This window comes from Zonotrichia leucophrys, chromosome 6 (assembly GCF_028769735.1).
Source record: "Zonotrichia leucophrys gambelii isolate GWCS_2022_RI chromosome 6, RI_Zleu_2.0, whole genome shotgun sequence".
Classification (NCBI taxonomy): Eukaryota; Metazoa; Chordata; class Aves; order Passeriformes; family Passerellidae; genus Zonotrichia; species Zonotrichia leucophrys.
In genome coordinates, this window is record NC_088176.1 from 5,873,950 (window position 1) to 5,901,215 (window position 27,266).

General features: G+C 41.1%; 1 protein-coding gene across 2 annotated transcripts in view; it reads left to right on the top strand.

The window, feature by feature from the left end:
• Window positions 1-3,241: 3,241 nt before the first annotated feature.
• Window positions 3,242-27,266, top strand: part of CACUL1 (CDK2 associated cullin domain 1) — a 40,321-nt gene continuing 16,296 nt past the window's right edge. Inside the window, exons 1-5 of one of the 2 annotated variants that reach the window (XM_064717050.1) lie at window positions 3,242-3,619; window positions 9,279-9,405; window positions 13,567-13,669; window positions 22,314-22,409; window positions 26,807-26,909. In XM_064717050.1, the coding sequence (XP_064573120.1) occupies window positions 3,358-3,619; window positions 9,279-9,405; window positions 13,567-13,669; window positions 22,314-22,409; window positions 26,807-26,909 (691 nt within the window). In that variant the 5' untranslated portion in view covers window positions 3,242-3,357. The remainder of the gene's footprint in view (window positions 3,620-9,278; window positions 9,406-13,566; window positions 13,670-22,313; window positions 22,410-26,806; window positions 26,910-27,266) is intronic. The other variant, XM_064717051.1, reaches the window with a different exon arrangement.

Below are 27,266 nucleotides of genomic sequence, written 5' to 3' on the forward strand. Positions count from 1 at the left end.
CAAAATTCCCTTATCTGATTGATACAAATGTTCATAAAATAACACAAGAGGAAACATCCAGCAAGTGTCCTAGTCTGTTCTGAGAACCTGGAAGGAAAAGCTTCATTGTAGTCTCATTTCTGTGAAGTTCTGTGTAGAAAATATTTCTTTAATGCCTCACACTTTCCATGGACAGGTACTGTGAGGAAATTTAAATTTGCAGCAGAGCTTGTGGCTGTGACCTGGTTATCAGAAGCTGTGAGCCAGAAAAAAAAAAATTAAAAAAAAAAAAAAGAAAGAGAAAAAAGATATGATGAAGATGTAAAAACCACTTGTGATACTTGTCTGGGTAATTACATGCAGATCCTGGAGACTGAAATGAAAGTGTGACATCTGCATGTTACTTTGTCATCAAAATTGCTGCAGTCTACTGACGAGCTCGTTACAATAGAGACAAGCCTCAAGTCTCTGGGGATGTTACAGAGACGTGAGGATCCTCAGGTCTTGTCAGAACTGAATTTTTATGTGGTATTCTCAGCTAACAGTGAAAATAATTATAGTTATGGTATTTCAAAACCCTAACTTTGCCAAGGCAGTATTTAAAGCCTGAGTCAAATTTTCACATGCTGACGAGGAAAAAAGGAAGCGGTGCAGAGAAGTCTCTGTGCAAAAACAAGTGCTGCTGCAGTGATGAGCCCTTTGATAGTGCCTTTATCAGCGTGCAGGCGTGTTTGGAATAGTGTGAGAGCCATGGATGGCTGTTGCAGCTTGTTCTTTGCCTTACGGGAGGCAAGAAAGGGCTTCTTGTTTGGTTGGTAAGATGAGCTGCCGGCTTGCACAAGGCAGTGAAGTATTTCCTAAGCTTTCCTGGATTCCTGCCACAAGGAAGTGCAGTGAGTGTAGTCACAGTGAATGGAACGTTGTGAAAAGGAATTAGAAGGGCAAGGTACCTTTAAATATTGTGGCAAAAACCCCCAGCCAGCAAACCAAACCAAACTAAACCAAACCAAACCAAACCAAACCAACCCAAACCGAACCAAACCAAACCAAACCAAACCAACCCAAACCAACCCAACCCAACACAAACCAACCCAACCCAACTCAAACCAACCCAAACAAAATGAAACCAACCCAAATCAAACCAACCCAAACTAAACCCTCAGCTGTTCAGTAAATCACAGAGATGGCTGCAGAAATAGGTGCGGGCAGTGAGAGAGTATGAAAGAGAAGACATTTTAGAACCGAATATGAAAAGCAGTAATTCTACAACTGAAAAATGCTGTGTTTGTCCGCTGCTCTTAGATGTTAGCATAAGCACTTTTGAAATGAGCAAAACAAAGATAAAACTCTGCTGATAAGAGTAAGTTTCTGATTCCTCCTCAGCTCGTGATGTTTTCAAACACTGGCAAGCAATCAGAGCCCCACTCCTGAGATCAGCAAGAGCAGATGAGTGGGAGGCTACAGTGGAGTTGCTCTGAGGGCTGAGAACACAAACATGCCTTCCTCGAAGCAGTGAAGATATGCAAACTCCATTTACTTTTCTGTGTGGTTATCAGAGTTGTGGTTATCAACACTTAGCTGAGCTGGAAATGGTTTGCTGCTTTAGCTTTCCAAGTTTAACATCCATTATAAATGACTCTACTGATACCTGCATCACCCTGCACATCCAAGTTACTAAACACAGGTTGCAGCAGAGTGAACAGAAATGTCCTGTCTGTTCTCTTTCCAGGTGTGGGAAAGGTGTGGATAGAAACAAACCAGCAGCCAGAGCAGGTCTGTGAATTTGCTGAAGCTGTAATCTGAGATCTATGCATGATGTGCCAAATCAGCTTGTGGACTCTGAGACCAAATTGTGACTGGTTGGGGTTTACCAAGATGGAAAATGGAGAAAAATGTCTGCTGGTTTGAACAGAGCATTGATGTTCAAGGTGTGATTTTACATCTAAGGAAAACACTCTTAGCTCAAAAATGTTCTAAGAACTAAATGTACTTAGTTCAAAAATGTACACCCCATGCAATAGGGACAAACTGTTTTCATCACCTGCCTTTATCAAAGCAACTTGAGTTGGTTCCACACTGCTGTGAAATCAGCAGCATCTTCTGCTTTTATAAAACAGAACAACTTTGTTTCATGCTAAAATAGAACCTGGTGTTTCTACTTGGGAAAAAGATGGTGTGCTTTTCACTTTTTATGAGACATTTTGGAAAGAAGGCCCACCTTTGATTTTATCTACATTTTTCACTTTGTTTTTGTTTTGTTTGCCAAGCAAGATCAAACCCCCACACAGTGGGAATCTATTTTCAGTAAAAATCCACTGCTCATTTCCATTCTTCCATCACAGTGCCCAACTGAAAATTAAAATAAAACTTAAAGTAAGTGTACTTGAAGGCAAGTAGGCAATATTATCACAGGACCATGGAATGTGAAGGGGTTGGGAGGGACCTTAAGGACCATCTAGTCCCAACCATAGTGCCATGGACAGGGACATCTGCTAGACCAGGCTGCTCAAGGATCTTCCAAAGTGTCCCTGGACACTGTCAGGGATGGGGAATCCATGACTTCACCGGGCAACCTGTTCCAGTGTCTCACCACACTCACAATAAATAATTTCTTCCTAGTAGCTGACCTAAATTTCCCCTCTTTCAGTTTGTATCCATTACTCCTTGTCCTATAACTACAGTTCTTGGCAAAGAGCATAATAAAAAAAACCTTTTTAATTGTTATATTGTTTATTGCAAACGGGATTATGCATTATTTGTGCAGGTTATTCCCTTCATTAACAGGAGAAGGGAAGGGAGCAGCGCTGTGCAGGCACTTCACAGAAACAGGCTGGGCTCGAAGGGACTTTAAGGATGGTTTGTTTCCAAGCCCCTCATGGGCAGGGACACCTCGCAGGGTGGCGGTGGTGCCGAGGAGCGGGGACAGGCTGTGACAAGCGACATCCCGACTGGGTTCCGTCCCTTTTCCTGAGCGGGCCCCTCACGGCTGCCGCGCTCCCGCCAGGGGGCGCTGTGGGCACGGGGCCCGCTCTCAGCGCGGGCCCTGCCGGAGCCTCCCCGCTGCAGACAAACCTTCCCTGCCCTCGGGGAACCGTGAAGAGCGAACCCCGCGCGCGGCCGGGGACGGAGCCCGAAACGGCCGCGCCTCTTTCCGCGCCCCGGCAGTCGCTCCGCCCCGCAGGACTACATCCCCCAGCATGCCCCGCGGCGGTGCCGCCTGGCGCGGCTGCCGCCTTCCGCCCGGCGCGAAGTGTCGCGCGGCGCGGCCGGAGCTGGGCTGGGGCCCGGGCCGAGCCCGCCGAGCCCCGCCGGGCCTGAGGCGGCGGCGATGGGCGGCGGGCGCTGATCCCGCCCCGCTCCCGCAGCCAGGCGCCCGCCATGGAGGAGGAGAGCATGGAAGAGGAAGGCGGCGGCGAGGCCATGATGGACGACCAGAACCACAACAACTGGGGCGCGGGCGGTTACGGGCGGCACCTGCTCGGCGAGCGGCTGCTGCCGCCGGCCGGGCCGCCGCGCCCCGCGGGGCCCGAGCACAACGGAGCGGGGCTGCGGGGCTGCGAGCCGGGGGCTGCCGCCGGCAGGGTGGGGGCGGCCGGGGCCATCGCCGCCATCAACATCAGCGCCTCGACCTCCAAGTTCCGTGAGTGAGCCGGGCCTGGGCACGGGGGGGGCCCGCCTGCTGCTGTGCTGAACCCGCTGTGCTGAACCCGCTGCTCCGCTCTCCTCTGGGGCTCGGCTCTTTCCTACCTAGACCCCAGTCTCGCCTCGAGAGGTTCTCGAAGCGAAGTCAGACGGGTTAAGGCGCCTTGGAAGGCGAAAATAGCCTTTCCTCGCACAGCGCCCCAACTTCTGCTTTGCTTGTCACGGTGGCTGTGGCTGTAGAGCTGGGACAGTGAGCGTGGGCAGGGCTCTCGGTGCTGCTGGTTCTGAAGCCTTTTAGCTCAGACCTTTCCTATACACTTTGACTCTCAGCCTAGAAAAACCTAGAGGTGAATTGGAAACTTGTTTGGGATTGCTGCTGGCAGCTGTGGGCAGAGCCCCTGCAAGGGTCGTGCTGTCCCGGAAGGGACGAGTGTCTGCAAAGGGTTAATTTACCCAAGTTAGCCCCAAAAATAGAATCATAACATCAGAGAATGGTTTGGGTTGAATCGTATAGTTCTAAGCCCAGGGGCACCTTCCTCTAGACCACGTTGTTCAGAGCTCCATCCATCCTGGCCTTGGGAGTTCCAAAATGGCTTTTGCGTGTAGCTTCAGACAAAAATGGCATTTTCTCCCTATTTTTTTCTATGTTAAGATCTAGGGAATGGAAGATATTTTGCTGTACATTTCAATTCTACTTTTTTTCCAAAAGTCACCTTTCTGGGCAAAATAGGCCTTTTTTTTCTCATGTGCTGTTGGAAAACTGGGGTTTGGGTAGTAAGAAGCATTCCTGGAAGTGCAGCTGTGTGATTGCCACGACAAAATTTAGATGGGAAATGCACTTTGTGTGTCCTCCCTGCTTTCCCCAGTGCTCTCTCACCTGTCCATGTCCAGGGGTGATCAAAAGCTCAAAGTTCAGGCTTCTGGATTCCTGCTTCTCGGGTAAGCCTGGCTTTTGTGGCACATGGCCAGGGCTGGCTGCTTTGAAGTTAAGAATCCCAGGCTCTGTGAGCTCCCTGGCACTTTGCCTGCCTTGCTTGTCAGGTACCTTGGGGTGGCTTCTAAACCCTGGAGACAGCTGAAATGAGATGTCATTCGACCTTGCTAAACTAGGCTCTTGAAGTCTTAGTCCAGACATTCAGAATCTCAGTTTTTCTTTCTGTTTCAGAATGAAAATGGTTTTCAAGCTGGATCTCCAGCAAGTGGGAAGGTGATTTTCCAGCTAATCCACAATTTATGACTGAGGGGGAGAAGCAGCAGCAGAGCATGATTTTGCTTAGGGTGTGGTTTTGGAGTTCTTGTTTTCACTTCTCCAGCAGCGGTATCCCAATGTAGTGTTTTACTGATCTTTTTTTAAATAATTATTATCCTGGAAAACAGAAAATTTTCTGAGTGAAGTTCATTAGAACTTTTCCACATCCTTGTGTAGTGGACAGCTGTGATGGCACATGTAAGTGAACAGAACAAGTCCAGTGAAGTGGTGTTGCCTGAGAACCTCAAGGAGCTGAGGTGGGCTCCTGCCTGTTCTTATCCTGGCTCTGACAGAGGATCCCTTGATCACCTTGGTTTAATTTGCACCCATAGAAAAAGGGAGAGGGGTCTCTTTGGATATAAGTGTTTCCTAGGAGGGAATCAGTGTGTGCTGGATCCCTCCTGCCTGCTCTGTCCCACTAATGGCAGAGCATGTGTGGAGAAGTTTGCCAGTCCCAAGCTGGATGGAAAAGTTGTCTGTTCTCTGCTGCATGAGGCAGTTCTGCAGATGAGCAACAGCTCCTGCCTTGCTGTCCTTCAAAGAGGCTAAATCCAGTTCTCCCTCCTTGAGATTTTGGTGAGAGCGAGAGCTAAAATTGGATTAGTGCATAGTTAATTTAATAGTTTTTCTTTGATAGCTTTTCTTGTACTTTAAAGCAACTTAAGAAAAACTTCTGTGTTATAGTAAACTTAAAACTAAATAATTACAGCTGCTCAGTGTCAGTCATAGCTGTGGATTGATAAAGCAGTAGTGTTGGGAAGAGTATTTTTCAAAGTTCATGAGGGAGAAAAGAAGGTGAAGAACTTTTAGTGCTTTAAGAACAACTCTTCCTTAATAGTAATTGCAGCATAACCTGATTGAGGTGAGCAATGAAGAGTTTCCATTTTGTTCCTTTCCTCCTTTTCAAGGAGGGGTGGTTGTAAATGTTGTTGGGACAGGCACATGTGGCTGTGCACTGGCACATCCACTGCATCTGCTGCCTTCCCTGTTGCATAACCTTGCTCAGTGCAGTGTGTGTGCACGGCTGCGTGGGCAATGGTCTGATGGAGAAAAAGTTACTTTTACTACCCAGCCTTCATGCAGGCTGAGAAACAGGTTATAAAAATAGAACAGAATTGGAAGCCAACCACGGGGCAAACTCATAAACTTGCTAATGTATGCTGGGATGTGTCAGGCAGGGGGGGCAGAGCAAAATCTCTTGTGGAAACATGCACATGGGGGCTGAGAAACAGGAAAGCACAGGGCCACAGTCTGTACATGACTCTTGGACAGCTGCCTGAAGAGTTTGTACACTTCAGCAAAATACTGAGCATTGTAGGGTGCACTGCTAATTGAGCAGTAAAGTTTCATGTATCTCACTTGCTGAGATGAAATGCAGCTTCTGGAAGATGCTTTGTTGCTTTCTTTCATTTTTATTGCTAGAATAAATGACAGATAATTGTCAGACTGCTGTCTGCATACTTGGCAGTAAGTTGGATCAGCCATCCTGCTCTGTCTCCTGCTTTTTAGCTACAGATTTGAGAAAGTGAATGTGTGTAAGGTTTTATTACCAGTTTCATGGGGAATGTGTACCTACTCTTGATGGGCTATGTTTTTTGTGGTTTTTTTTAGTCTTAGTGGGTTTTGCCATTCTTTTCATTGAAGTTGATATCAAAGAATTTTGTAGTTGAAGCAGTTCCATTATGACTATAATACTGATATATCTAGGTTATGATAGCTCATGCATATTCTTTTTTACTGAAATGCTTTCACTGCTGCATTTCACCTAAAGTTTTCTTTTTGAACTTTTTTTTTTTGTATGGAAAAGCAGCAGTTGTTGCTCAAGATTTACTTGTGAAGTCTTTAATAATTTTCTAGAAAATGCTGAGTTCTCTGGAAAATACTGACTTCTTTCGATTCTGTTGGACTGACTTCTCTCCCAGCCCCACCCCCCAGCCTTGCTGGGGTTGGATAAAATCCAGCACTCTAGCATGCTTTCTTACAAAATATCACTGTCACTTCCCAGAAACCAACTAAATTGCAGTTTGGGGATGGAAGCTCTTGGGCAAATTCTTTTAAATCTTGGACACCTATTGTAGGGATAAGCATTTAAGCATGACGTCCTAAAAAGAGAGAAAAATAAAAAATTAAAGGGCAATCTGTCTTTCCTTGCTAAGGATCTGATTCCTTCCTTGCTGATCTCAGCCATGTTCTTGCAGAGTTTGTAGTTGGAGGGGCTTCAGGCCACCCTTCACTTGTGTGTGTGTAAGAGCTGCCTGGAGAAAAAGGACCTTACTAACTTGTGATAGTTATTAAAATTTTAAAGTACTTTGTTTACTGGATTAGAAGAATAAAAATAGTGATTGCTGTGTTTGTAGTCTTGGACTTTTAGCTATGTAAATATTGTGGTTGGCTTAGTTTCAGAACTGAAGTGTGGAAATCAAATTACATAGTACTTGTAAGAGACTTTTGAATGAGAATGAAGCTTTTCTGGAATGTTACTGTGAAATTATCAGTACATTTTCTATGCAGACTTTTCTGTGCAAGTCTCATGGGGCTTTTTGTGAAAGTGTTTTGTCCTTTACCTGTGCAGCATGTCTAATGGGCAGACCTTCCTGTCTGCTGCTGCTTTCTTTTTCCATATTGTAAAAAAATTAATATCTCAACAGCCTGTTAAAATTATTTTAACAGCCTGTTAAAATTATCTTACTTGACTATTTTCTTTCAAATTAATAGGGCTCATTTAATATGTTAAACCAGATGTAGGTGTGATTATACATTGAAATCTTAAAAGCAAGACTGGGTCTAATGTTTATGCTGACTTCAGCTTAATATTTTCTCTCGTTGGCAAACAGTGATGGCCTGTCAGACTGCAGCCTGGGCTCCTGGGGCCGTGTCCTGCAGCCCAGGTAGAGGGGACCTGCTCACTGCTCAGACATTTTTAGGTTAGCTGGATCTGATTCTGTAACAGCTGTGAAACAAGAGGGCACCAATGGCTGCAGCTGGATGAAGAGGAGCAGGAGTGCTGCACTAACATCCTCCTCTAAGCAGTTTCTGGCTGAAATACCCTAACACAGCACACAGATCTGTAATACTTGCTCCTGCAGATAGAGTTCCAACACCTCCTTGTCTCACCCCTCTCTCTATTCCATGTTCTCTTTACAGTCTTTTATTTTCCTCATGATACTCATAACTGTTATGCCAATTTCCTTACAATTGTTCCTTATAATGCTGCCAAAAGTGACTCACTCACTCAGCTCCTTTCAATCCCTTTGAAAATACCTTTCAAAAATATTGCTTCTCAAACCCATCAGTGAATCTACATTTAAATGCATATTTAAAATTCATTGCTAACCAAAATATTTCTTTCCAGTGTTGTGTCTAAAATGGTCTGTGTGGGGTGAGAAGTATCTTTATTCTCTGTTCCATTTAGTGGAGTTCAAATGAAGAAGTTATTCTAGATTTCCTAGGCTGGATAGTTTTGATCCATTTTTGTTTTGATAGATTTGCTTTGATTCAAATCACAGATTTGACTGAGGTGCTGGTGGTTGCTGAGGGCTTTTTGAGTGGGTGCAGTGAAGCTGTGGTGTTGTGACAGGGCAGTGAGGAAGTGCTGCGAGTAAGGCCCTGAAGGGAGGGTGTGAACGTGTTGGAGCTGAGCCACGAGTGGATGGTTCAGAAATCCTCCCTGAAAAGAGAGAAATCCAAACCCTCCCGTGGCTGGGAAGGTGCCCTGAGTCACTGGTGCAGGAGGGGCAGTTGGGAAGCTCAGGAGGAAGCTCAGGGAGCAGTGGGAACCCTAATTTAAACCTCCTGTTCTTCCCTCTGGTGATCTTTATCTGCGGTAATTGTCCCTGCTGGGGGGGAACTGTAATGCAGATTCAGAAAAGTTGCCTGGAAGCCTAACTGCAGTGGAAGGCAGAGGGAATTGCATCATCTTTTAGACCAAGGAAGCTGCTGGTGCCACCTGGGACTTGTGAAATGAACACATCAGCTGGGAAGGAATATTCAAAACCTACCAGTCTTGGCCAGAGCTTGTCCTCATGAATGTGAAGATGCCAGGTTAATGATTGGTTCTGAACTGCCACAAAGTTTCATAATTTATTAGTCTGAACTAATCTTTTTATAAATTTTTATTATTATATTTTCATGTTACAACTCCCAGGAGTTTGCTTTTCCATGTTACTTAGGCCCCAGGGAAATACCAAAGCGCTGATTTGGCAGGTTTTCTGATTTTATTTTTTGTTAATACAAAGGTACAAATGTAAGTCTGAGCTTTAGTTTTAGATTAGGTTATTTATTAGGTGGAAGTGAGTTGTTCCCAGGTTTTTTGGCCATGTTCTTGGTGTGATCTGAAATCACAGTGTGTTCATTTGTTGCTGGGCTTTTAGGTGAAGTTACTAAATCTGTTCTTGTCTTTTTCTTGCAGTAATGAATGTTATAACAATTGAAGACTATAAGAGCACATATTGGCCAAAGTTGGACAGTGCCATAGATCAGCTTTTAACTCAGAGTCCTGGTGACTACATCCCTATCTCCTATGAACAAATATACAGGTAAGGAAATACTTTAAATGCTACATAACTTATTTTGTCTTTAAAAGGAAATGTTTATTTGATTTTGTTGTTTATGCATATGTCATATTTTGGGGAGACAAATTGGAAAGTTATATGAAATACAGTAATGTTTAAATGGTTAGAGTGAATAATAGATATATATCTCCATGTTAACGGGAATAAATGCTAAAGAATTAAAATGCAGAAGTGCTGAAAACACTAGCATTAAAATAAACCCATCACAGTTGCTTAGTGTAGTGTCCTAGGAAATGTATTAAAGACTCAACATCCTTTTCTCCAAAGAAATTGGCATGGTTAGCAGTTGACTTAATGTATCAGAAGGCTTCTTGGTGATAGCTGATAGGAACCAATTTGGTGTGGTTGATGTGCAAAGGAAATAGAAGCACCTGGTGCCAAGGTCCTTTGATGTAAATTGACATTTGTGTGTGTTCCCTGAGGTGTTGTGGTGTGTTCTCCCCTTGCCAAGTGCCAGGCAGTTTGAAGGACACTCCTTTGGATCTCCATTCTTGTCTGGAGAAGCTTGGGCTGTCTTGGAGCTGCAGTTTGGTTTGAAAGGGATCCAATCACACAGCAGAGCTGCCTTCAGGCTACACCAGTGCTCAGTGCTGGGGATGGTGGAGGGTTTGCTTCCCCATCACACAAACCAGAGTGCTAAATGCTCTGGAGACCTGGCAGTTCCTTAAGAGATGAACTAAAATGCAGATGTTTGTTCTGTGGGTGGCAGATATTCAGGGTGTTGGTGAACAGGATGGAAAGTGGATGACTGCTCTGGATTTACTGCCCAGGCTGCTGCTAAAACCCCTGGCCCTTGCACAACTGTGCCACTGCTGTCTTGCTTTTCTTCACCAGAGTGTTGCCCTCTGTGGAATAATGCTGCCAGCTCCAGTCACTGATGGCTGGTTTCAGAGACTTTCAGCTCTGTTATCTCGTGGCCACTTCCTTTTAGTCACTCTGCAGTTTAAAACTTTGGATTAAGAAAGGCGGGTGTTCAGTTTTGCCCCTTAGTTCACATTGAAAACTCAAGAAACTTCTTCTTTCCCCTGTAAACTTTTGGAACTGCTTTTATCAGGACTCAGAGATCAAGCATCATGTGTATAAATAATTCAGATGGCTGTTTGAATTAAGAGTAATCAGAATCCTTTCCCAGCTTGAAATCCCCAATGTGCCAACAGCCTGCAGTAAGAGATCTCTCAAAAGTGATCTCTGATCATGAGTAGGTGTTCAAAGTTAATTGTTTAATTCTACCTAGTTATGGTTTGCAGATAACTGGACTTCATCCTTGTCATCTCCTCAAAAGTTTTATTTACTGAAGGAATACTGGGTTTTGAGTTTCTCCTGGATAACCCCCTTTTACATCTGAGGCACTCGGTGCAGGACTGTAATGATGCATGGATATCTGTTGGATATATTTTACTATTACCAAAGCGAAAGATTTTCCATAGTTTAGTGTTAATGGTAAAGCTGGTGTGTCAGTTTTCCTTTAAAAATTATGTCTGGGGTTGTAATTACTCTGCCACAGCCTCTTCCAGCCAGGGGATTGATTTTGGTGTTTTTAAAAATATTTTTAGACTGTTGCTTTGATTGAGAATCTCGACAAGATAGACTGAAAAGGGAAGGATAATTGATATTTTAAAAAAAATTGAATTTAATAAGGATGTTTGCTTGGAGTATTTTTGAGAATCTGTAGCAGACTTGGAGTTTAGATCTTCTCTGTTTCTAAGCCAGTTCTTTAGTCTGAAAAGTGGAATGTTTCTTGAAGTGGTTCAAACAGCTACATGTATATATTCTTTCTTTATAATGAAACTCCAGTAGTATTCTTGGTCATCTTGTGCTGACTAAATTGAGTTTTCTATAATGCAAACTCAAATACATTATTAGATCCCCAAATATTTGGGTATTTGCTATATTTGACATGGTCACTGATAGCTGTAGGTGTTTACTCCCCAGCAGTGAGAACTGGGAGATAAATTCCAAGGTGTGTGTGCAGATATTTACCATGGAGCAGTTTATCTGTAAACTCTCAAAGTGTCATTAGTGTTTGTTTTCAACTGAATCCAAAGCCTGCCTGTGCATTGTCACTTCCTGTCATAAAAGGGTTGGATGAATTGGCAGAGAGGTGTGAAGGAAGGTTTGAGATGAGGAAAATATGAGCAGCTGAGTTGTATTTCTGGAAGCCTTCACTGCCTCCCAGGTGCAGTGCAATTTTCTGTTCCTCAGGAGAGCTTGGATATTCATCCACTGCTTACCCTCTTAAAGTCCTTTTTGGGATTTCCTTTTCCCAAGGTGTTTGGTTGTGTTAAAGAACTAACAAGCTTGTGACTTCTTTTGGGTAACATCAGGGCAAGGGTGATTCACAGGATTAGCCCACAGTCAGGAACTGAAAACAGGATCTCAGAAGGAAAAGGAACCTCTAAGTAGAAGTGTTCAAATCAAATGTAAACACACCCTGTGTGTACATGGGAAGACTGGTGTTTGACTACAGAACATGTTGCAGAAATAGAGGCAGCAATAGTGTGTGTAACAGTAGGAGAAGTGTTCTTTAAATATCAGTGTAGTTGCATACAAATAAAGCAGTCAGCTTGTGGAAGTGGCTGTGTGCTGGTTAGCTGTGCAGCAAACAAATGGCTGGCCATCTGCTGGGGTTACCCAGCTGGCTGATTTTGTAAGAGATCACAAAAATCAGTCTCACTTTTCTTATCAGTGTTTCTCTCTTTGATCTAAACCAAACTGATATTTGTGCTCTTAGCTAAAAGCATTATACCAAAATATCTTTTGCATTGGCATGTTTCAATAAAGGATCTGCTATTGGTGGACTTGATATGAAAGAAAAGGAATGTCCTTGACTGACAATATATAAATAATAGCAAACTAGAGATGCTCAGTATTTTTAAAATATAATAATATGAGAAGTGTAGGTTGTTTTTTGGTTTTTAACAAATAACATAGTTCACCAAATAAGCAGACTTTTGCCATCTTTGTAGTTTGAATGTTTTTGTGCCATCTTCTCAGTAGAGAATTGGAGAGTCACAGTTTCCCTACAGAAATACAGTGTGGCTGTCCCAAAGCCCCATTTGGGCTTTTGGGGCCATTTAAAGCCTGCAGAATTCAAGGCTGGGGTCTGGATCTCCCTGGAAATCATTTGTTTGCACATGTCCTAAGAGCAGTTTCTGGCCTAAATTGCTTGCTGTCCCAGTTCTTGGTGCAGAGGAATGGAGAGGGGAGCAGAACAGAAGAGAGATGTGACTTGCCCTGGATGCCAGGTGAAGTCTCCCTGGGTCTCTTGCATTTGGCAGACACATTTTGAAATGCTGACTGAGGAGTAAAAGCTGCTTGGTACAGATGAATGTTGGTGTTAGTCCTGACAGTGAGGACTACTCCAATAACATCTTGCTGAAAATAATAAATGTATTTGTTTTACAACTTGTGTAAATATGTCTTCAATGAATAGCCTTGTTTTGCAGATGTTATATTGCAATATGAAAGCAATAAAGTGTTCTTAGGAATCAAAGGTGGCACTGAAGATCAGACATAACACAGCAGAGCTGTAGAATGCAGAATTAGTTTTATAGTCCTTCTTCTGCACTTTTCTTCATTATGAAATTGTAGAAATTTCTTAGAATTTAAGAAAGAAATGAAGAAAGAATGGAGAAGCATGGTTGGGTCTGTAGTTGTAGAACTTTTGCCATTTCTTTTTAACACTTCCATAGTTTTCATGCTACTTCTATGATACTTGTCAGCATTCCCCTTCTTTTAGTGAGGGTTTTGCCCTAGAATATTCACAGAATTGTTAAACCTGCTTATTTTAATGGAGACTTTATTCACAAAGGAGAGACAAAAGCAGAAGTAGGAGTGTGCTGTTGACAGAAATGTCCTGGCTGTTTGGAAGTGCACTGTAAGAGAAGTCATTGTAAGTTAAAATGAAGTTGGGGAGGGGGAATGGGATGGACACCCTGGAGCCTCCAGGGAGCTCTAAGAGCCTGCTGGAGCTCATTCCAGCCTTAGAACTGTATTTAAAAGTTCAACAATCATTCAATTAACTCTATAATCCTCTAAATTAAAACTTGAACAAAATGTTCTGGTGTTACCTTTCATTGCAAACTGTTGTAAGTTCATTGTTTGTTCCTGTATTTGTTTCTGCAGTTGTGTGTATAAGTGTGTATGCCAGCAGCATTCGGAACAGATGTATAGTGACCTAATAAAAAAGATAACTAACCACTTAGAGAGAGTCTCAAAGGAGCTGCAGGTAAGAAACTGCACAATCTACTTCTCTCTTTCCTGGGATCTGTGATTTTATCAGAGCACTATGTAGGTGGCCCATGGAGGGGATTGTTATTATGACTGATTTACATTAAGTTACAAAATTGTCAACTACTTCACTCACTACTGGGCTGTCAGAAAACCAGCTACTACATCCAAAGGTTTGGCACTGCCAGACCTTGGAGATCTCAACCATGTAGAGAGCACTGGCTAAGCCTAAATATATGATACAGAATGAAAAAATGGAGAATGGGAAATCTTAAGTATCATCTGGGATGTAAATACCTCAGTCAAAGTGATCTGAGCACGTGAGATAAATGTCTGCCATTCCTGTGTAAATGTGTATAAACTGTTTATGGTTCTTGTGCAACCAAAAGCAGCACAAAAGGGAAAATCTAAATGAAAAAATTTAAGTGAATTAAATATAGATTTTGAAGTATAAGTTAAGAGTTACTGCATACAGAGTTCTGTTATAGGTTATTCTGCATTTTTCTTGCCTATCTGTAGATGTCAGTGGTTTACAGCAGTCCTAATATATACAGTTTGTATACCCCTATCCTTCTCTGCATCTTACCTGTGCATCCATGGTTGTTTTCACAAATGTACCTTGTTGAACATTCTTTTTAGACTAGAATCTCCAGATATGTACTTGAAATTGTCATTGTTGTAGCAGCAGCAGCAGCACTGCTTGATTTTTTGCCCTGAAGCTTTTTTCACTTCCATAGCTGATGTTTGAGTTCTGTACTGATTTGCAGTGCATGAAGTAGAGAAGCCAGATACCAAGAAACCCTAAACTACAGCAGCTTCTTCAGTGCTTCTAACACATTGATAGCTAATTTAGGTCAGCTCAGAACAGTCTTAATGCTTTAACTGCATCAGATATTTCTGGCTAAACATGCATTCCCAAAATATATAGCACTGTGATCTCTCTGATGTCCTTTTTGTTGCACTGTTTTCCTCTTGTGGCTTTCCTTACAAGAAATTTAATAGGCATGGTGTTTGCTAGGTTCTTTCTTCTTTTCTCTTTTATGGTCTCTTTATTCCTCATGGAGTGACAGCCTCAGTGTTCTGTAAAAATTGCTTGGAGCTGGTGAATGTAGTATTTAAAATAAAGCCTTTCCTTGGTTCTGCTGAGCTGGTACAGCCTTTTTTCTTCTGTTTGTGAGAACTATGAATCATTTCAGCTATACAGGTTTGGCCAGTTCTTCTGATATATCTCATAGTAATCCATGGCTTTAGTTTGATTTGAATTTGGGAATACTCCAGATTCTTTACTTGCTATTGACTATTTTCTCTTAAGTCCCAAAACTGAGGCAGCTGATTTTAAAGTTTGTTTTAGCACATATGAGCCCAAATACTTCTGCCTAAAAACAAGGCTGCCCTCTGAAAATCAGCTTGTTAAAAGAATAATTAAGACAACTGTTTAATGCAATCTTAGCCTTGCAAAAGCTTCCTTATGTGGGTTAGACACACCTGTAATATAACACAATACCATCCTTGAGTGCATCATGTGGGTTTTGTCTGATGTGTGAGCATGACTTGGCTTTTGGATGACAAATGGATCTTTTTGAGCTGCTGGAGGTAAAACTCTCACGTGCCTCAAAAAATTATTCTGTAAAGAAACTGTTTTAGCTGTGGGTTGTGAAATTTACTCTTAAGAAATTACTACAATATGTTTTATTGCTCTGATACTTCTTTGATCTTAGTACATTTTGGTGACATTCAGTCACCTGAAATTTATGTTGAAAATGCAGTTCTAGATTTTTACTCTAGCAACAATAGCAAATTAATTTGTAAATGTTGGTTGCTTAGAAGTTTCTGGTTCCCACAGGCCAACAATGAAAAAACCTATATATGTGAATCCTTTATATATATGTGAATCCTTTTAATGCACAATTTGTGGTTTTTTGCTTTTTGACATAATCTCATTCACCTGCCAACAACATTTAAGAGTTTTGTTTATTTGGCAAGCTATGACTTGATGCACGTTGTTGGTTTTTAATGTTCAGAGGTGCAAAGGTAGAAGAAGAAATAGATGAAGGAACGTTGGTGTGTGTAAGGAAACAGATGGTTATAGAAACTGAAATGGCAGAAAATGCAATGTCTTTCCCTGGACAGGGCAGCACTTTCTTTGCATAGCAATGTAAGAATTAAGTGGCAAGTGGGCTGCAGTGTCTGCATGTAACCAACATGCCAGAGCAAGCTGTCTCCTACAGGAACCACTCATCAACAGCCAAACCAGTAAAACCCAGATACCAAACAGTAAAAGTGGGAGCACCTCAGGGGACTGGTCAGACTTGCTCTTGCATGGATTTAGTCTTAATTTAGTTTGGTTTCTCTCTTTGGGGCATTCAGTGCAGAAACTCCCTGTATATATATTTATTGTCCCCCTCCCTGTGTGTGTAGCCCTGTGCTTGCCTGGCCACAGCTGGAGTCAGCAGTGATGGACACTCCTGTGTCCTGTGCTGGGTGCCCTGCTCATCCTGTGTGACATTTGCTTTTCCACACTGCAGCACAGCTTGTGTGGTGTTGGTGTTTGTTGCCCTGTGTTCCTGAGGGATTGTTTCACAGCTTTTCAGCTCGAGAGAGTTACTGGCAGTGGTGGCAGAGGCGCCAGGGAGATGTGGCTGGGCTGGTGCATTTCTGCCTGTTGGACATGGGGTGAGGAGCAGTGAGCAGTGCCTGCTGAGTAATGGTACATTTAGAGGAGATGAATTGCTTGTCACCAGGCTGATCTGGGGCCTCCTGGATGCAAAGCCATTTCCAGCTCCCTCATTACTGTATCAGTCACTTAATGATCCCCTCTTCAGGAGAGACTCACAGCAAGGATTGCTGTCCTTGCTGCAGCTGATGTCTGACTAGCTTCTCTGCATTAGTTAAGACAGAGTTTTACCATGTGGACTTTCAGTAATTTAGAATTCAATCTCCATAATTCCTGAGCTGATTGGAATTTTGGATTTTTTCAGCTTAAAAAAAATAATGTGTCACTGCAGAAAACACAAATTAACTTGTTTCCTGTTGTCTTGAGGTCTGTGAAGCCTGTGGCATGCAGGTGATTTTTCTAAGATGCTTTATTTGGAAACATTTCACTGGTAATGGACATGGTTCATTATGTTGTGGTTTAAAATAATGTCATCTGTTTTTGTGGGTAATTGCTGAGTCATTCAGATGTATGAGGTAGGGTGGATACACAAACATGCTTTCAAATTAAATACATCTCTTTAAAATGAGTAAAACTCTATTTGCATTAGGCACTGGTGTTTCTGGCTTAATTTATTCTTATGCACTCTGATAAAGTAATTTAAAATCAAGCACTTCACCCATTAGCACTTCAGCAAAAGATGCTGGAAAGTACTCAAAGCATTGACAATCAGATGTGCTGTGGCTTTGCGCCTGCTTGTTACAAATGTAGCTTTTTTGTGCAGGTGCAGTGCAATATTTTTCTTTGAGTTAGAATAAACTCAGTGCTTGCTTTTTGAAATGATTGAGGGCTGAAAACCATGTATTTGTCATGTTCCACCTTTTATTTATCTAGAGGAGAGAGAATAGGGGATCTGTTGTTTTCTGTTTGCGGTGGGGTTTTTTATGATGATGAATTATATTTTTTTTAATAATGAACATGACTGCACTGAGGAGTCACTGGTGTTGTAGATGATTTGCATGTCTGCTGTTTGGCCCCCAGGACCTGCAGGTTTATAGTCTTTGTTGTGCAATGCCAGAAAGGTTTCCTGCCTGATATTAATCCTTACAACTTCTCAGCCTTTTGTCTTGGCTCTCAAACCAGTCAGTGCAGTGTATGAAAGTATTGTCCCACTTGCTGTTTCCTTGGGAGAATGTGCATGGGAGTCAGGTGTCCTGAGTGAGGGCTTTAAGGAGCTCAAAGAACCCTGGTAAAGGTATCAGCAAAGCAGATTTAATATTAAAGTGAATTTATTGCTGTGAGTTTCACTGACCTGAATCAGCCCATATGGATGATTTGAACTCAGGTGGTTGAAACCAGAAGTGTTATAAATGTTTGTATCTCTGTGTGTGGACATCAAAAAGATGGCTTTTGACTTGAAGTAGTAGGGGTGGCCATATTGCCAGAATTGCTATTAAAAATGACAAAGCCATCAGCAAGTTAAGCTGAGAGGAGCACTCTTGTCTGCAGCTTTTTGGAAAGGCTTGTTTATCTCTGCAGCTCTGTTTATCTGTTTTGTCACACTACACTGGGGCTGCAGACCTTGATGCAATTACAGAAAGATACAAGTACAGCACAAATGAATCTGTAATTAATAGATAGAAAAGCTTCTGAAGGTTTCTTACTGCTGCACAGTTTTGATGGTCTTTAGATACAATATCTTTTTGTTTTACTAGCATGTAGAATGGGAATGGAACATGGCCCACAGCTGCTAACCTGCTGTGAGACAGTTACATGGGAAAATGTCATGAGGCTTTGAACAGGTTTGAGTGCAGGCTTGGCTAGGAAGGCACAGTCTTTGAATCAGTTGTGCTTTGGTTTGATGTCTGTTTTTTGGAAAAGGTTTTAATAATACCAATGTCTAGTGAGGTAGACCTGGCCATCACGTACATTGCACATTGCAAGGCAAGGTAAACAAATTATATTTTCTTGAGAAAGAACAAAGAGTGGTTTAGAAGATTCAGACCACTTACATGAATAACAGGTTAATTTGTGTAGTCATAGCCATTCTCCCTTTTCACTTGGCAGGCGTGGGAGGGATGCTGCAGCATATGTGCTGGCATTTTGGCAGGGAGCATATTCCCAGGAAAATGGAGCTGCCCATTCACCATAGGAATGTAAGCTCCACTACACATACTGCTGGTTGTGCCAGACAGCTCTTCAGAAACAGATTAACTTTGTGTTCCTCAAGCACAGAACTGTTGTCTCTCTTTCTTTCTTGTGAGCTGTTTGTGAGTTGTTTTGAGCCAGCAGCTGCCTTCTGATTACATATGTTCAGTTTAAGAATGATATTGAGACTGGTTTTCAAGCTCAAAAAACCCATATCTTTTTCAGATGCATAGTTTCTTGCCCACAAGTGCCTTGAAATGCCTGGATATTAGATTTCAAATAAGGGAAGGGTAATTTAGTGCACAGGATCTCCAGCTGCTCGTTTTATTTGACTGTGTCTTCTATGTAATCCTTTCCCAAATGTGTTTTCTTGTTACTTCTCATTTCTGTTGGTGCTGAGATGTCCACTATGGTGTGTAAGGAGATGAAATTGTGTCTTGAACATCAGCTTTTACACAGCAGCCATAGTATTTTATTCTAAGAAGCAGTTGACTCACAACCAAGCTGAAGATGTTAAGCAAATGCTTAAGTTTGAGAAATCCAGCCAAACATTCAGTGCTCCTGTGAACAGACACACAATACAATTGTTGCTGAAAAACTGTTTTTACCCCTACAAGTGGTAGATAAGAGCAAATGTAGCAGAGGATTTAAACTGTCTGCCTGTATTGAGTGTTTTAAAAAAACCCCAAACAATCCAAAAACCCAACAAACTTAAAAAAAATACCATCCCCAACCCCCTGAATTGACAGTTTGATGGGATTCAGGATGAGGAATGAAGGAATGAGAGATTCTCTTCTTTCCTGGAAAACCTTAAGCTAGGAGTGTGCATTCTGTATATTTGAATACCTTCTGTAATACATCCCTCAGGTAAGATAGGAGTGGGTTTAAACACTTAATAGTTGCTGGGGAGTTGTAAGAAGTAAATGTCAGGCTTAATTCTGCCCCATCCCTTGTAATTTAAACAGCTGAATGTATGCATTCTCTTTTTTTGGACTAGGACCTGGAGTAAAAAGTATCAGCCAAAGCAGTTTTTTTGGATTTTTTTTTTCTTGTAATAGCTATATCTGAATAAATATAGATTTTAAATGCAAGTTGGGCTGTTTGATGGCCACGTTATATAAAAATCTTACCAACTTCTATTTACTCATGAATTTGTTAGCATGTGCTGCTTTTCAGTTTACAAAACTCAAATAGTTTATATGAAACTATTCCAGCTCCAGTTTCTGTCCTATAAATGTCAGTGTAGAGATGTGGAGAAAGATCCTGTGCTGAAGCAAATAATTGATTTCAGCCTGGCAGTTTGGAGCAGCTGTACAGTAACACTGTGATGAACAGAAAACAGATGGTTCTGTTTTCCCCACACAGATTACAGTAATTCATAGATGAGCTGTGAAAATACTATTATTGATTTCTCTTTAGCTTGGGTATTTTGGTAGTTTACAAGTCAAGCTTTAGTTGAGCAGAGTTTGATTGTCAATCTTGCTTTTTATTTATTGTTGTCCATTGCTGTGACTGTCTTGGCTATTTGGGCTTGACATGAAACACTGTCAGGAGAATAAAACTGAAAAGTGACATGCCATGCTGATAAAGCAGACACCACCATAATTTCTGCATTGCAGAGGTTAAAACCAAGGCCTGATACTTGCCTGACATGAGCAAGACACTTCTCTGAAGCCATCAGCCTCTCTTAGCTTTGTCTTTATCCAGAGCAGTTGTTTTCCACTTGATTGCAAGGCAAAGTAGTGGTTGACAGCTCCCAGGTATCGTGAGAGGCTCCTGAGGTCATTCTCATGAACTCTCCCTTCCTGAGACACCTTTGGGAGCTGAGCTAGCAGAGTTCCCATCTGCAGAGAGAAAAAGATATCAGTGCTTATATCCCCAGGGATATATATCCCCTGGGATCAAATCTCCACTGCCCAGACAGCTTCTGACTGTAGTTTTTCTTGTTGGCTTTATTGTTGTTTTGTTTTTTTAATGAAAATGGCAATCTATCAGTGAGAGAAGAGTGGTGCCCTGTGTCAGGCTGTGGTCTCCTTTTGTCTGACGTGTTCTTTCAAGTAGAATTTTCCTTTTTTTTAATCTTAGAAGCCGTATACAAATCAGAGGGTAAAACCATATTTAAAGTTGAGGTTGAAAAGGAGTGAAGCAGGAATACATACTGCTTAGAATGCAGATTTCATTGCATGTTATTTGCAACAAATTGTATATGTAGCTATATATGAAAGGGAGTCCTTGGAGCTCATAGCCACTTTTATATGTTGTTGGCATTTTTGAACTAAAATTTGTTTGGCCACCCCTGAGAACTGCATTTGCAATAAGATTAAAATCTTATGATCAAAATGAGAAATAACCATATATAGCCTTTGGCAACTGCATGTGGAATAACACTCTTTCTTCCTTTGCCAGTTTTGCTTTCCTTTCTGAACTGTCTGCTCTGTGTTGGTGTTTGCTGTGAAAATTACCCACGTGTTCATTAAGCATATTAAGAAGGGAGGCAAAAGAAGCTTTTTTAAGGTGGGAAAAAAGTCATAAATTTAGAATACTTCATAGACCAAAATATCAACATAAATTTTAACTTTTCTCTTAGGGCTGCTGGTGAATGTCCATACAAAAGTTGAAAAATGTGAAGATAGCTTTAAGTTCTGATAAGGTGGTCAAGGTGCAGCTGAGCCTTGAGTGTTCCTTGTGCCACAGATGCTTTGGCTTTAGGGAAATCTTTGAACTTGTTTTCTTGCAAGGTTCCAGTTACTGCTGTACTTCTCTTGGTTCTGTCAGAAGGGAAAACAGTGCAGGGGAAGAGAAATTTTGCTTCTCATTGGCAAAAAAAGGTGTATCTGTATATGTGAGCAGTAGGAACTCAGGCAGCCACCCAGCCCCTCTGGAAAGACCAAAGAGGGGTTGGGCCAGAGGTAGGGCAGTGTAAGGGGGAGGATTGGGGTGCAGAAGTGCATAGTGGAGGAAGACATTGCTGTAGCTCCACTTGCAGCTGTGGGTATCTAAGTGCACTCCTGAATGCTCCAGTGCAGCTCCCCTGCAGGCCTTCAAATGGATATTGTACCAGAAACAGTGCTTGGTGCTTCCTGTTCTTCTGGTTCTCCTCTCAATTTAACTTCACCTGCTGATCTTTTGAGTTCCTTATCTCCTTCTTTGGGAAATATGGTATTGTAGCCATAAAACAGATGTGTAGATTGTAGCAACATAGGGATGCTGTGTGCTGGAGCACGGCTGGATTTCCACAGGCCTAACCTGGAGCATGAGCCCTGAATGCAGAATTCTCTCTGAAGATGTTGCTTCTTTGTGGAGCTGAACCTGAGATAACCCAGCAGTGACTTAGAAAGGTTTTCTGTGGAGGGCAGCATTCCCTGGAGCAGGAGGATGTGCCACTTGCCAGCTCAGCTGCAAAGCTTAATGCCACCCTGCTCTGGGGTAATGACAGCTCAGGGGGGTGGGAGCACACACTGCAGCACTTGTGCACTTTTGCTTATGGATTCTAGGCATGACAGCTGGTGCTTTCAAAACAAACCTCTGGTCTTGAAAAAGGAGTGTTTTTATTTGCATATGCTAAATGTCAGCTTGTTACAGGCTCACTGTATTTCTTGTTGAATGGACCTTGTGCTGGGCACTGATGTATAGTTCTAGGAAAACCTAGTTACTGAAGGGAGATTGGTTTTGCTGGAGGGAGTTAGAGCAGAAACTCTGGAATGATGTGTGGCTTGCTTTGTGTGATCCTAGTGTATCAAATCCTTTGTAGTTGTTTGAGTTTGCTATGAAAGCATAGCCCATGCTGTTCCAGATCTTTCTCTTGTTCAAATTCCAACCTGACTTTTACGGTTTCTTGCAGGCCAGCCCTCCAGATCTCTATATTGAAAGATTTAACGTAGCTCTTGGACAGTATATGGGAGCATTGCAGAGCATTGTGCCTCTTTTCATATATATGGTAAGTTTTAGAAAATTCTTTTCAAATAAATATGTCCATACACGAGATGCTGACTAAAAATGAAAAGAAAATGCAGCTATAATAACTTCTGACATGTAAAACTTAGGATTTGGGCCTAGTTTTGGTGCCTGCCTAACAATACTGATCAAATTGTATGGGGGGAGGAAGGGGAAGCCATGCTTTTTAAATGTAGAGTTTTGCAGTTTGAGATTTGCCCTAATACTTCTTTCCTGGAAGTGGGGAGAATGGTTTTGATTTTAAATGGAAAAAAGCCATCTCAAATAATTCATTATGGATATCTTTTTGTACAGAGATCATTTATTGACTTGTTAAATTTTGGCTTCTTAGTTTGAGCAGGTTGTGGAGATGACTAATTTTTGCTTTCAGATAGTACAGTTTCAAAAAAGACAGAAAGAAATGTGGCTTGGAAATGTCTTCATCATTTGATAAAGCAATTCAGGGTGTTGTATGGAGGAAGCCAAAATAATGTTCATAGCACTGTCAGGTGTACTTGGAATGGTTCAGAAACCAGTAATTTGCATCCTTTTTGTCAAAGTACCAAAACTTTTTTTTTGTGGTAATTAATAACTTAAGTTTGAAATTTGTCCTTCTCCCAGAAACTGTCCTTGTTTTGGCATCACTTAGAAGTGAAAAAAAAGAAAAAATAAAACAAGATTAAATAAACCTCAAACTCTTTAAAGCTTTTCTCATTGGTAGTTTCACAGAGTTTGGGGAGCCTTTAGGAGGCTCTCCTGTGTCTCAGTGAATTTCAGTAACTTGCTACAGCATTTTGGCATTGTTACCATACAGATTTATTGCATTAAAAGAGAAATTTGCCTTTCTTGAGCTTGGTGTCTTTTAATCTGCCCTTTTATCTGGTTCTGTTACCTGGCAGTTCCTCCTGCTGCCAAAAGCAATGCTGACTTGGCTCAGCTGGTTTAGAAGGCTAATGGCAAATTAGCTGTCACACTTTTTCACTGAAATAATTTCAGTGTTGTGCACGATGTGGGAAATATGTCTAGAGAAGTCAGGGTGGAAAATGTGATTCTTAGTTGTTTCTTTGTGCACTTGGAAGTGCTTTTATGTACAGGTACTCTTAGAATCTTACATTGTAGTGTCTAACCAAGTTGTCTCATACAGTAACAACAGCTTCCTCTCTTTAGTCCAAAAGTACAATTGAAAAACAACTGCAGGAGGTGAAAGCCTAATTACAGTCTAGATTACAGCTCTGCAGTTCCTTTAATAGATACTTTTCAAAGCATTTTGAAGTGGACCAAGTTGTTAAACTCTGCCTTTATGTCAGAGGTGAGGAGAGGCTTTCCATTTCTGTGATTGCTTTAATCAGGGGTTTCCAAGGCTGTTGAGTTGCTCTTGAGGACTTTGTTCTGGAAGGATAATTATATTGCTGCTTAGGAAAACTTTTAATATGCATTTAAATATTTTTAAAATTTATGAAGCTGAGGAAAAACTAAAGTTTTTTATGTAGAACTGGAATATGGCACAATACTTTGTCTTAGTCTTGTGTGTCTTAAAAGCAGCAGCAACACTTTTCTTTCCTGATCCACACCAAAGCAGGAAAGGTGATTTCTTACCTTGGGTGTGTATGGTGACCAAGGGGTGGTTCCAAGCTTATCAGGAGGGGTGGCTGAGAGGACTGACCTTGCAACTGAGGGAGTTTTCTTTTTCCTTCTTTTGCTGAGAGCACTTTGTTTTTTCACATGGTGATGGATTTTTTCAGTCTTAGGCTGCTGCAGCAGATTTGTCAGAAAAGCAAAGAGACCAAATGACCCTCTGAGATTCTGTGGGTTTAGGCTCCTTCAGAAGTTTGGGGATGTAACTGAAGGTGAAGCAAATGAAACTGGAAGTCAGCTTCATACACAGTGCTTTGTTCCTTGCAGAAAACTGTTTTGTAAATTTAAGTGAGATTTTTCTAGGTGCTTACAGATTGTACATATCACAGTCTGCTACACACGTGAATGAAAACATATTTCCACTTGAATAAAATATAAAATTTAGAGGATATATTTTTCTTATAGAATCTCATTTTTTCATTTTACTTTGAGATATAGCTGAAAATCTGTTATTATGGTATATGAGCCTAACATTTGTGAGCACTGTGCTTTTGGGATGGTTAAAATATTTATTGCCTCTAAAATAGTTATCCTTACTGAGTGGTACTGCATTTTGTTACTTATCAGCTAGAGGGCATTTTGTGTGTGTCTACACACAAATATATGTGAGCATGATGTGATAAGCACACCTATGTTCTGTGTTTTCTTCTTTCAAATACTTACTGATCTCCTCTTAATATTAACTGAGCTTTATCTTGTCAGGTTTGCCAGATTGCTTTATCATAAGGGCTTTTGTAGAATTAGTGTTTGTATCATACCTGACTTTCTCAGTTACTCACATGTGCTTACCTTTTACATGTCAGTTAGACCTTTATGTGACTTATTTTTCAAGAAATACTGGCACAGTGTATAATTTATCACTGGTAGTGACAAGTTAGATAGAAAAATCTTCCTGATTTACCCCCAACAAGCAGGGGGGAGGTGCCAGCTCTTCTGCTCTCTCCTTTCAGCACTGTGGGTTGGAAATTAAGTTAGATGCTTTTTCACTGTCTATTTAAGCTCACAAAAGTGGTACATCTTTTTGAAAAGGTGTTTCCAAGTAAGCAAATGTGAAGAGTATTTTACATTTTTTCTGTGTTTGTACTGTCTGGTAACTGCTGGGTTGTGGGGTTTTTTGTTGTTTTTCTAGTAATGAAATTACTAGAATTAAAAGTTTAGGCTTTCCAGCCCCTGAGCAAAACAAAGCATCATAATTTGCACATCTTGTGCAAACTGGTTTAGGAAAATGTTCTGGTGAAAGGCTGTAGTGTGATGTGTAGCTTAACATTTCCTTGAAGTGTATCTTTAGTTACTGTGGGTTTCTGTTGCAATGGAAATTCACCATTGACCAAAAGCATTACCAATAAGTGAGTCTGTTTCTAATTAGGATATTCTGTCTGCAGAGCCTTTCCCTCAATCTCAGTTCAGGCCCAGGTGAGGGAAAACAACTGAGTCCTAGTCCTTGATTAAACTTCTACAGGCAGGATAAATTCAGGGTAGCAGAGGGAACCACCAGCAGCAAGTTTGGTAAATTTAATAAAAACATCTTTTTAAGACTGTTGTCCATCACTGCAACAAACTTAAACTACACCAGGGGCATGTATTCAGCCCTCAGAATATATGTATTGCCTTTGTTCTACCAGGCAATCTTTATTAAAAGTGAATAACTGCTGGTGAATGTTCTCTCACAGGTTTAAGGGGTTTCTGTCTGGACAGATTGTTGTGGTGTGTTTGTAGTTTTGGTGATGGCTCAGAGAATGGGTTTCACACAAAAACATGAAGATTGCTCTGTGTTCTGAGAGTTCTGGTTTTGTTAAATCCTTTAGTGAATAGGAGAAAAACTTGATTTAAAAGCATGGGAAAACCTTCTCCCTTAAGATACCACTTATTCTAGTAAATCTCTCAGATAAGAGAGATTCCTGTGGAATATTTTTGAATTGATTTTCTGTTAGATTGTCTGTTTAACTCTTTTACACCATTTGTCCAAATTAGTTAATTCAACTGCTCTACTTCCAAGTTAGCTTTGTAATGTTAGGAGATTTATCTTGAAGCAAATTTTTTCCCCCAGCTTTTAAAACACCTCTATGAATAAAACACACAGAAGAAATCTTGCTATTAATTGCAGGAAATGGAACATTGATACCAAATAGTACATGAGGTATTGGGACCCTGGAGGAACTCATGAATAAAATTATCTTTGAATTTCCCTCAAAGAGATGAATTCTTTATTAATGCTGAATTGGTCAAAGTAATGGAATCCTAAAAATTTTAATGTAGTTCACTTTTGTGTAGATTTGTATGTATCACTTATTTCCACAGCTGATTCATTCTGAGTAGCTGTCCTCTGAGATTGTCAATGAACCATGTTGTATTATTGTAACCCATCTATTTTAATGGTTAGTCATTGGAAAAAAATATTTTCTTTTGTTGCAAACTTCATGTCCAGCTGTATTTTGGTGCTAAGAGAATTTAAAAAATTTCTTGAAGTTCTAAAATGAAGTGTTCTGTATGCAAGCTCTCCAGTCTGGATCAGTATGGGGTATAGCTGTAGATACAGAAAATAAAATACATATGTATGGCTGTATGTAAATAGGTTTGTCACCCATGTTTTTTTGTTGTACAGGAATGTTCTATTTAGTTTAAATGCAGTCACCAAGGAAACACTTTACAGGTGAAATATTCTACAGCTTTAATATTCTGAACTGGTTTCATTCAGGGAGAAAAAAGAAGTTTCCTTTGTTTGCTGTTATGAGAAACAAACTTGAAAACTTGTGTCTTGTTTTCCAGAATAAATTTTACATAGAAACCAAGCTAAACAGAGACTTAAAAGATGACCTTATAAAGCTGTTTACGGAACATGTTGCAGAAAAGCACATTTACAACCTAATGCGTAAGTACAGCTGCTGAATTTGTCTTAAAATGGAAAGAGGCTTCAGATACTGTGGAGATCCACAGCAAAAGATATCAATGCTTTCAGGTGCTGTGGAGATCCCCAACAAAAAGGGATAAAATGCTAAATATTAGTAAACTTCAATACTTTGAGGTATGAGGAAATGTGACACACCTCAGCTTACTTATTTCAAAAATCTGACTTTGTATGGAGTAATGTTTTGCTTGAGATACGGGAGATCCAATATTTATTTTCCCTTGTGACATGTGATTATGGCAAAACGAGTGTTTTATTGTTCTGTTGTTTATGCTGCTACTTTTCAACTTCATTATCAAAATACTGACATGTCATTAAGAA